Source organism: Typopeltis vanoorti, chromosome 1, assembly GCF_054136105.1.
Source record: "Typopeltis vanoorti isolate ZY-2024b chromosome 1, IOZ_Tvanoo_1.0, whole genome shotgun sequence".
NCBI lineage: Eukaryota > Metazoa > Arthropoda > Arachnida > Uropygi > Thelyphonidae > Typopeltis > Typopeltis vanoorti.
The window spans coordinates 126,032,995-126,044,765 of record NC_143549.1 but is presented as its reverse complement, the minus strand read 5'-3'; the positions used below and the strand labels follow the sequence as shown (position 1 = coordinate 126,044,765).

Here is an 11,771-nt window from a genome sequence, read left to right as displayed (position 1 = left end):
TGCCATCGTAGATAAATTGTTCACGAAAATCTTTCTGGAAACATTGTCGAACAAAGAACTTTTTCTTTTGATTACCAACTCACGTTGCATAAATCCCTTTCCGTTAAACTCTAAGGCTAATGGTACGTCGTCATGATGTGCAAATTCTACAAATCCAATTCCGAAGGACTCCTTCGTGATAAAGTTGGGTATGATTTTCACATTTACAATACGACCGCAAGCTTTAAAAAGAATTTTCAGATGTTCTTCTGTAGCTTTCTTATTTAAGTTGAACACAAAAATCTTCCTTGAAAAATTATCCGATGTGGAATCTTTTACCTTTACATCAGGATGTGAGCATTCTTTACTGGTTTCGCTTTCATTTTTGGAGGCCATTTCTTTAAAACTTTTGGTCGTAATCATTGGAGAATGCTTGAGGATATGTTGCCTGTTATCATCAAAATCTCCAATTGAATCGATTTTAAGGTGTTCTATTGCTTTGCCTGTTGGCTCTTCTGAGGACTCCCCAACATTTCTTGCAACTCCAAAAGGTTCAGATACAACTTTAAAAGGCGATTCGGTATTTCTTTCTGACATGAAATCACTGCTACTTTTGTTATCACAATAAGAATAGTAACGTGAGTTTTCAATAGGTGAACTTAATTTCCTGAAATCTGTGAGGCATTCTTCGAAGGTTCTTGGTTTCTGTTGGAGCTTCATGCTTTTTATCGATGAAGAGTGGCTTGGACTGCATTTATATGCAGCTCGATCACCTTCAGAATTTGTAGATTGGTCGGTCGCAAAAATTGTTCGTTGAAAATTGTCGGTGGAGGCACCTTTACTCATATTCTCAGGACATGCAGAATGATCATATTTGATTCTATTATATGCAGGAGGTATTTCTTCGAACTTTTCTGTTGATGTATTCGAATTCAAAAGATAGGAGAATAATCTTGATTTCTTTGGGAGACCTGGAATTTCAGTTTGTGAGTTAGTGGATGACACTGAACCAGACGTTATTGTAGATGGAGAACAAAAGTGTTCAGGAGACTTCATTGTTAATCCTCGATCTGCTTCCATCCACCGGCAAGAAGGTGAAATATGCATGGAAACTCCGTTTTTATATATATGAGATTTGGCATCCATGATGGTCAGAACAATTCCTTTGTATGTACCTCAACTTCAATATCTATAAAAGATAAAAATTATTAATTTTTACCCTTAAATATCTTTGTGTAAGAAAGATATTATTATTTTAAAATTGAAATAAAATAACACCAGATTAAGAAATATTATATTAGATTGTGATAAACTGTATTGTAATAGATTTAAGAAAAATCTTACCTTTTGCAAATTTCGTGATATCCTTTAAATTCAAGAAGCTTCTGAACAGCAAAGACAATAACAACTAAATGGTCAATGAAAGGATTCATCGGATTCCTGTTCCTTATATATGTCTGTATTGCTCCACCAGTTACTTCCGATATCTATGGATTACACCAATAACAGAGAAAAAGGATTTAAGTTTACACCAATGAAAAGTGTAATCCGTGATGACGTCATTTTAGGTATAATTTTCTATTGAGTCATTCTGTTTGGATTTGGTTCGAGAGTGCAAATTTTGTTGACTCTTGAAAGTTCCGTATGTTGGATTTGAATTCTGGGTTCCAGGATAATCTGATGTTTTACCAAATACCCTGAGTTATTGAATAACCTCAAATTAAATGGGTGGTACGTGTAAATGTATAAATTTCCCACTTTTCTTTTGTTTATTTTTATTTTCATTTTTTTTCTCGTAAAATATCTTTCCGCTATCACAGAATGAATAATAATTTTTTTTCTAAGAAATAAAAGTTTATGAAATACATTTTGTCGTTTTAAAGCTTCGAGCCGTTTTCCCTAGTCACTTTAATTCTGCTTTAGGAATATAATATTTTGCGCCTTTGTAGAGACCAAATCTCTGAAAAAAAATTATAATCACAGGAAATTACGTTCCGGAACCAACCTGTTCGTTTATATTTGAAGTGTTTATCCATTTCACCTTTTGATATATCACGGATAGTAAGCAGAACACAAATGTTTCTAAATGAATGATATTTTTAAACCCAGCAAAGCAGAATTCTGATGGTATTTCGTATTTTCTACGTTAACAGTCAGATATTTTGAATACTTATATTAATATAATAAATTACTTTGTAATTAAATAATTTTTATACTTTTGAAATGAAATGCAGTAGCATGATTTAAATGCTATGGGAAATAATCAGAAGTTTTTTTTTTTCTGTTGCCTCTAAGGAAACGCCTTACACTTAACAACATACGCAGTATAAGGACTTTCGAACTAATTTTTCAACATATAATATTTTACCCTTTCCTCTAGTTCTGGCCATAATGGAGCTATGTTTGACATTTCTGCATGAAAGTGTAATTTTATGTTATAAGATGCTGAAATTTAACTTGGTTGGTATACATTTTGTGTAAATATGCATTGTTATTTCGTGGGTGGAATTCATATGCTCTTTCAGTGCAGTCCACCGACAGACGAAAGGTAGGAAATTTGTTCCTAGCGCTATAAACAAAGTCTATGTAATCCAAAAAAACTCTAATCTCTTCCACAAATATGCAAGATTTTTCAAGCCACATTAGGTCTCCTGAAAGCATGGTAATAATGTTGCACATAACCTTATAATTTCATCCATTAAAATGGATAAGAAAAATAATATTTTCAAGAATGGATTCTATAGAATATATTAATAATTAATATTTTTCCAACTTACGGGGGTTCACTTCTTCATCAGCAGGAATTTGATCATACAGGAATTTGAAACCGTAGTCCGAAATTTTCACCACAAACCTTCCATCAATGAGACAGTTCGTTGACTTTAAATGTCCATGATATTCAATGACGCTATGATGCAAAAATGTCATTCCCTGTTAAATTAAATTTAACAAGCTTTATTATTGCAGTGTTACTTAGGAGAATTTTCTAATATGCTAATTGATTTATAATGAAATTGAGAAATGTCTTTGTACTATTAAAGGAAGGTTATCATTATAGAATTAAGAACGTTTTTATTTCGGTTTTGTTAATTTTATGGCATTTTAAGTTAACAGAATTATCATCAAAACAAAAAAGAATAAAAAATTATTTTCTCATTTATTATTAAATACGTTTTAAGTTGATAAGTCATTATTCTAATAGACTTGTTAGTTGATTAATTATTTTTTACTCCTCTGAATAAATAAAAATTAAAACACATCAGTTTCAGAAATCTCTCTCCTTACCTCTATAATATCCGATATCATGGCATATCCAAAGACCCAGTCTGTCTTTATATACTCGCTGCCTATAATATCCTGTTAAAATATTAAAATATACATGAATAACAGCTACAATACGTACTTATAATTTAATTTTCAAAATGCATTCTGTTTTGTGTATATTAGTTTCACCTGCATTCATTAAATTTCTCACTGAACAAATCTTAGGTCTACTTTCTCATTTAACACTGGTTATTACAGGGTTTGCCATTTCTAGTTCTCTTTACTCTGACAGAAATTTTCGGAATAATTAAAAATTACCTTTAAACTTCCCCTTGGACTAAGTTCTTCTAGAATAGCGATATGTGGTTCATCAATGCAAAGGCCAACAAATCTTACGACGTTTTCATGGGTTACCTCTCTCAACTGGAAAAAATAATAATAAGAAGAGGAGTAAGACAATAAACATCAATGCCCTGTTATTAGGTATATAGTTGCAAAAGTCTAAGGCATTGTCTTATCAACATTATGGTTGATGGGAAGTGAACAAGCTCTACATGGTTATACGAATAAAACAAATAATTTCATTTCTATACTTATTGTGTTGATTTCAAAACTAAAATTGATAATAAGGAATATAGTTCATATCTAATAATCAGTTCCTACCGATCTTACCTTTTTATGAAATATGTTCAAATATTATCATATTATTTTCAAGTATGCAATTAAATAAACAATATTTTCTTTGTGTACATCTATGAATGTAAAAAATATTTTTAAGGTACTTCTGTAATTCAAGTTACGAGGGGTGTAATTTGCAGAAATAGTTGTAGAAGACAAGCCAAAATCCATGAGAAAGTTCTCGTCAATTCCAAACTGTGGAATACTGGAAAAGTGTTGAATTGGCATTTAACCTTTCCAAAGGCTTCGACCGTGTGTGGCATAGTGGCCCACTCTACAATTTGCATCTTTAGAGCTCCTTGCCACCCTCTGTAATTCGGTAGCCAGCTTTCTCTCTGGTTTTTCTCTGTGAGCCAGAGTAGATGTCCCTCTCTCTCTAAGAACTTCACAATCAATGCTGGTGTACCTCAATGTTCTATATTATCACTTACTCTTTACCTCGATTACGATTACGTCGCTTATTCATAAGCGACGTAATCGCAATCACCACTAATTCAATCCACAATTTTGCTGACGACAGTACTAACCCTCATCCTATTCGTTCGACAGACCATACAGTACTCTGACATCCCAAGCTAAAAGATCATCTACAACCATGGCTTAATTAAACATGATCTTCTTAGTATCCTTCAGTGGAGCGAGAACAATCTTGACATGTTCAATGCCACCAAAACACAGTCTTGTCTTTTCACTCGCAAAACAGATCTCAGATAACCCTTAGTAACACTAAAGTCATCGAACAAGATCAGATCTCTCTTCTTGACTAACATTTACCTCCGGTATCTTCTGGAATAAACAGATCACATCAATAGTCTCCTTAGCATCTAAAAAACTAGCCACTCTCTTTCGTTCAAAAGGATATTTTCTCAGTTAGCTAATAAATATATACAAATTCCAAATCAACCCAAGCCTAGAATACTGCTCACATGTTTGGGGTGTTGCATCTAAAACTTCTCTTAAAATCCTCGATGATGTCCAAAGGCAGGCAATAAGGTTAATTGATGAGTTCTCTCTTACAGATTCACTTTAACCTCTATCTGTAAGACGTAGTGTTTCAGCACTGTCCATTCTCTAGGTACTTCTATGGCCACTGCTCCGGTGAATTTGCAAATATCATTCTTCACTTTCAGTTGCATCTGTTATTAGAGCATTAGCTGCCCAGCATCGCTTCGATGTGCAACTGCAAACACACCGAACCTGCTTCTCTTTCCTCGTGAGATATTCCCAAAGAATTACCACTTGTAGCTCTTCAAAAACACATCGATAAGCTACTATCTCAGTCGTCATCTGCACTCCACACATGGCACTGTTGTACTTATAGGGCACAGTCACTTGACCCTTTGTGTATGGGATCAATATAAAAAATTTAACATTGGTGTGTTTGTGAGAATTACTGAATCACCTCACTGTTTTTTCTGTATATAAAATCTTGCATTGCAACAGATGCCAAAATATTTATTAAGTGAAGCAGGAAGAATGAGCCTCCATAGCTCGATCAATATAGACGAAATCCTTTGGTCAGAAATACCTAGATTCGATTCGGATCAGTGACATGAGTAACCTTTATGTGGTCTCTTTCGACTAAAGGTTATTAGCCAGTCTCATACGGAGGTAGGGGTTTTTCCCACCCGGAAACTCGGGTTTTTGGTCCCCCAGAACAGGCAAACCGGCTCCGTGAACACACATGGATTATATGCATGAATACGTCTCAGCTATATGCGGTATTTTTATCTGGTCCAATTTTAGCTAGTCCTGAACCCAGATAAAACTGGAGTATTGGGGAAAGCAACGATGAACTAGCCTGTAAAAATCTCGCCAGGAATACTTTATGGGAAATGCCTACAAAGTAACCTACGGTCCGAAACTACTAAAAGGGAAAATCAGAGTAGGAAGAAAAATTATGCAGAAAAGTATATATCCGTGTTATTAACGGTACAGAAGGAATTCCAAATATTACCGAAATATATTTTACTACCGCTAATATTTAAAGTTTCTGTCCGAATTTACTTTTAAATACAAACAAGATTCAAATTGATAATTGTGCTTAAATGGAAACGAAAAATCACCTGATCAGATGAGAACAATACACAGGTTATTTTCTACAGCTTAATTCGACAAGGGAGCAATGTCGCTAAGTATAACCATTCTCACTGACCTATCTATTGGAGAGGCACATCAATTACATTCCTGTATTTTTTTATGTTTGAAGAGTAGTAATAATAATAACATAAATAACAATAATAAGTCATAATAACATGACTATAGTAAAGGTTTTGTTACTTACTTGCTTAAGTTCCATTAGGAGCGATCTGTTTAAAATCACCCTAGTTATAGGAAGTGGTTTAACGGCAAGTTTAATGCCCTGAATGAAAGTAAAAAAACATATTTAGTTCCCATTATATCACTTCATAATATTACAATTAATCTGAATAATGTGTATAACAAAACAGATTTTTATTCTTATTATACTTGTATTATAATTGTGTTTTGATTTTCTTTCATCAGTGTAATGATTTTATTACTAATAATGAAACAAAAAGACTAAAGAATTACAAAACTAGAACATTGTGGCTAATAAGCAATCATTAAAATATGAGTAACACCTAAGCAATTTCTACGGAATGCGATGACAAGCCTGGATTTCATTTTCTGTTTATATACCCTTGCTTGTTCATTATAATATAATCAACCACTATGTAAGTTCTTAAAGGTGTTTCATAAACATTATTTCAATCAAAATATAGTGTAATAAGTGCTCAATAAAAAGTTAAGGGAATTCGCTTATTTTCTATAACACAAACCTGTTTTGTCACCTACCTTATAAATACCCACCAACACGCCTGTAGCTGAGGTCTCTTGAATACTGTTAGTTTCGGAACCAGGTGGCGACTCCTTCAAAATAAATATGAAGAGAAATAGTTTTAGTTAAATACTATAGATACCGTATAACTGGTATATATCGAAAACTCCTGGAAGAAACCATTAACAAATCGGGTTGGGTTACACTGAGTTGAGTTCGAAATTACAGCAGAAGCAACTAAGGTTCTGGAGTAAGAATATTTCTTCACTTAACGGGGATGTATTCTACTGGCTGGAGCTTTTGTTTTGTAACTTTAGAAGGAAAAAATGTATACAATTTCAATGGAAACTCAATTATAGTATGTCATAGATATAATTTATTAAACGTGTGAAAAAGAAATATCTGTGCTATGTTTTACCCAGTACATTTACAATGCTTGGAACTTAGTTTAGAAATAGGTAAAGGTCAAAATTATGAACTTTCCGCTAAAGTTCTTTTTGTACTTAATTTAAAAGGCATACCTTAGAAAAACTTTCTGCATATATTATGTATCATATTAAGTTTTTCTTGTTTTCTCTTTGTTCTTTATTTAAATCATGATTTCGTCGATTAGTGCCCATATTTGCTTTTATATGTAATTAAATTAATTTTTTGAAATTTAATATTTATTATATGATCTTTTTAACATTAAACATTAAAATACGCAGCTATGTACTTAAAAAGGAACAGACTTCACAGACGGTATAATGTAATATGTCTGAAGCTTGCCTGAAATGTGAAGGTTTGGAAGATGTGTTAGTTGTACAATATAAAAATATAAAAGATACACAGGATCTCTACTATGCTCCGTGTGAAATGTTTTAAAAAATTAATAGTTATTTCCATACTCCAAACCACTTCTCTGGAATAGTTCAAAAAGTAGGATATTATGATTAGCTTTTGTACGACGTAAGTATATTACACTTTACATGTAACATTCATTAGCATTTTAACTATTCGGAAGGCTAATTGCTCTAGTATTTGTGAATACACTCAACGTCCAAATTCTTATTGTTTTCTTTCAATGTCGAATTATTATATAAAATTATTCAATAATTTTTCGATTCGAAAGACGATAATATCGTTACCATAAAGATTTGCATTTGCACAAGTGATCGTGGTTTTATTATTATTTTCTTTTTTCATAACAATAAATATATACTGAATTGTCTGTTTAATGATATTTCAAGAATAAATAGATCTGTTCAGTATCTTCTCATGTCGAACCAGTATTAAATGCTTGGTATTTAGATCCACTTGGTATTGCCAATACTTGCACAGTTGTCCAAGTGAGGTCTCATCGAGTACTTGTAAATAGACAATATAACATCTGTTACTTTTACATTCCAAAGTTCCCTTCATCATTGCAATTATCTTCTGAGTTGTGTTATCTTCTAGTGCTACAAGATACCGATCCTGATTTTCTTCTAGCACAATCCCACCAATACAATATCACACTGAATCACGCCAAAGTGAATGCCTTTACATTTACTGACATATATATTTCCATGCCCACAGTTCCAGCCTATTTAAATCATTATGCAAGACCCGCATATCAGCAGCACTCCTGATTACCCTAACCTATGTTAGCATCATCAGAAAATAGCTGTACGTCGCATGTCAATTTCTTTCCAATGACGTCAATATACAGATTGATTACCAATGGACCAAGGAGTGATTCTTGAGGCACACCACTGGTTCATTGGATCTTGCCGATCCCTCCCCACATATAAGAATTTTTGATATCTATCCTTGAGACATCATCTTATACATACCACTAGTTTGTAATCCAATTCCATATTCTCTAATTTATGCAATAGTTTTTATCCCTTGCAGTATTCTATCAAAAGCCTTAGCAAAATCCAAAGGTATCATGGTGTATCCATTCCCCTTGTCTACCTCAATGTTTCACATGAATATAGAATGTGAGATAGTTGCTAAAACATGACCTTCCCTTAGTAAACCCTTGCTGTACATTGCAAAGTATAAATTCTCAGTAAACACTTTTCTGAATGTGAGTCCTCACTAACTTTTCCAAAAGTTTCACCACCACCACTTCGCAGTGGTGGTGGTGGTGGTGGTGAAACTTATTGGTTGATAGTTGGGTACATCGATCTTTGCATGATCCTTGCTCAATGGGATTACCATACATTCTTTTCACTTCTGTAGAATCTTCCCTGTTCTGAGGCTCGAATTATATAGACTGATTAAAGGAATAGTAGTTCAACGGAACAATCTTTTAGGATCCGTGCTAATATCCAATCATTTCCTGTTACTGAATTCTTATTCATTTTATGCAATAGATCTAATAACTCCTCTAAATACACCTGCGTTTCTTCATTCAGTAAAAATGTAGCAGTGAGGTCAATGGTGCATACATCACGTTGAGAGATTTTAGCAAAAAAAGACATTATTTGCTGAACAGCCTTTCAGCATCTACCCCCCCCCCCCGGCTCCATCTGCATTCAGTAGCGTGATTGTTTCATAATCATTGTTTCGTTTACTTGCAGCATAACAATATAATTCTTTGGGGTTGTATTCAGCTTGCTGACCCAGTTTCGTTTCATACTCAGACTTAGCTTTTCGTACAACAGCTGTGATTCTGGCTTGCTGTTTATAATTTTCATAAAGAACATCATCCTTATGCACACGGTATTCCTTCCACATTACCATTTTCTTTCCAGGCCCTTGCTTGATAAGATTTCACATCCATATGATTCCTACCTTACTTATTTCTTACTTATTTTTCGAATTCTCGGTTCACATGTTCACATTCATATATTGCATAATTTAAGTATTTTAAATGCTTCCGATGCATTGATATTCTTCCTATTCAATACCATCCGACACCATTGCGCTGAAGCCAGTATTCTCCTCAGTTGGTCATAACTTCCTGCTTTGTAGTTCAGCATGTAACCTTTTCTGAATGGAAGATTAATGAACTTAGCACTTCCCTAGTAAGTACTGCATGATCAATATCGCAAACCGTAGGAAGAATAGTTACTTCTTTAACTAAAATATCCTGTGATACTATAATCATATCTAACATTGTTTGACCTCGAATTACTTGTGTCGCATGCTTCGAGAGGAAGTTGTCTCGCAATAGCTCAGTAAACTCAGTCTCGTTGTTCTGAGATTTTACTCTTTTCACACCAATTATCCTCTATTTGATGATGCGCCTCTTCGTTACTAGTAATCCATCCACTGAGACTGCAACAACACCCAACTGCGTACTTAATTTAGTTCCACTTCACGTCAGATAACTTCAAATTCACTGCCACATGAAAAACCGTTATTAGTATTGCAATTATATGTCTCAACATTAACTGGAATCAAAGCCAATATCATTAGCAGCACGATCCCTCCTCTCCTATCCTGTTTAACCTTCCTGAAATGTTATATCTGATTCTGATAGCTAAGTATCAGTAATGCCCATAGTTTAAAGTTCTAACATATTGACCAAGGCGACAAACTCTCATCCCTTGTTTCGTATACTCATAGCAGTCGTGTACAGATATAATAAGCTACCTGAATGTTTTTTTTTCTCTATACCCTTGTCTGTAGTCTACGTGACACAGTTGGACAACTTGTAGATCTCTGTTCTTCGCTAGTGACTTATTTATGCAGACATCGTTACACACCTTTGATGGCTCCGAGTCGGACGAACAAAAATCGAAATCATTCTCTCACCGTAATCATATCCATTATATTGCACATTCCCGTCTTTAACACAGTTGCATATGTCCATAAGGATGACGACAGCTATGAAAATTGCGATGAAGAGGCAAGAAGAGTTACAAGTATTATACGAATCTTATTCTGAGTAAGGTCCGCGCGCTTAGCCTAGTGGCTGTGCGCTTCGCAACCATATGACTGGGGAAGGAGTGTCCTAGGTTCGATTTTCGTCTGAGACGTGAGGAGCTCAAGGATCTCCCTCAGTCATAGTTAAGTTAGCCGGTCTTGGGCACGGGCAGTAGAGCTTCTCCAACAGTATAGCTGGGGTGTTTTCATCCCGCAAGCAGGCACACCGGCCCTTTGAACACACACGGACTGCAGTCATGAATACCTCCATTATTGATGCAGCAAAGGAGTGGCATTACGGCTGCATTATTTCGCCGTTAGGAGGTCTCCTCCTAACGGCGAAATAATATATTACAATAACTCGCTGACTTATCAGAGTTCGCAGAAGTTTTCAGTACAAGAAGCGGTCTGCACGGTTCAGTTTTAGTTCCAAATGGGTCACTTTTATCATAACATTTACGTAAAGAAGTTCGAAAATGATATCAGCAATTCCGCTTTGGCTGGATGAAATTCAATGAAATTTTTAATTTGAGCCGAACTAGAGTTATTGTGACAAAATTTGGTAGAACGAAATGTCTTCTCTACAAATAAATTGCTATCTACACAATGAAGCATTATGTACACTTACATTAAATGTTCTAAAATGCAAGAAATAATTATTACGTTTCAATAACCACTTCCATATGTTGTCTCTATCATGCGTAACGTTCCGTATTGTTACTGAACATATTTAAACAACAGTTTGCAAGAAAAATAACTTTTCGATGAATTATGAAAGAATTCATCGAAAAACATTCGGTGAATTGTTTTTGGGATGAATTTTCGACGAATTGTCTTTCGATGAATTAGTAATTCGATAAATTGCTTTTTCGACGAATTGCCATTCGTTAAGTTGTCGTTCGATAAATTGCTGTTCGATGATTTGTATTCGATGAATTTTCTTTTGATTAACTGTTTTTCGATGAATTTTCCTGTAACCAGACCCAAACCGTTGGTAACTGACGGAAGGGAGAGATAGTTAGATTCTGAGTATGAAAATAAACTGCCACTGCAATCTAATCACAATCCAAAATAATACAGTTGTTATTCTGCAAGCTAAAGGAAAAATGAGTATGAAAGTATAACGCTACTGAATGCAGATGAGAGACAGAGAGAGAGAGGTGCAGAATACATTGTTTACCTAAAGAGTACCCATTTTGCTAATAGCTAT

The 11,771-nt window shown here is 34.4% G+C and overlaps 1 protein-coding gene across 1 annotated transcript in view; it reads right to left on the bottom strand.

The window, feature by feature from the left end:
• Positions 1-1,161: 1,161 nt before the first annotated feature.
• The window catches only part of LOC150110403 (atrial natriuretic peptide receptor 1-like), a 61,589-nt gene continuing 50,979 nt past the window's right edge, over positions 1,162-11,771 (bottom strand). Inside the window, exons 9-14 of the mRNA XM_090397580.1 lie at positions 6,739-6,813; positions 6,206-6,283; positions 3,562-3,666; positions 3,265-3,336; positions 1,324-1,466; positions 1,162-1,168 (exon numbers count right to left, since the gene is read on the bottom strand). Of these exons, the coding sequence (XP_090253706.1) occupies positions 1,162-1,168; positions 1,324-1,466; positions 3,265-3,336; positions 3,562-3,666; positions 6,206-6,283; positions 6,739-6,813 (480 nt within the window). The remainder of the gene's footprint in view (positions 1,169-1,323; positions 1,467-3,264; positions 3,337-3,561; positions 3,667-6,205; positions 6,284-6,738; positions 6,814-11,771) is intronic.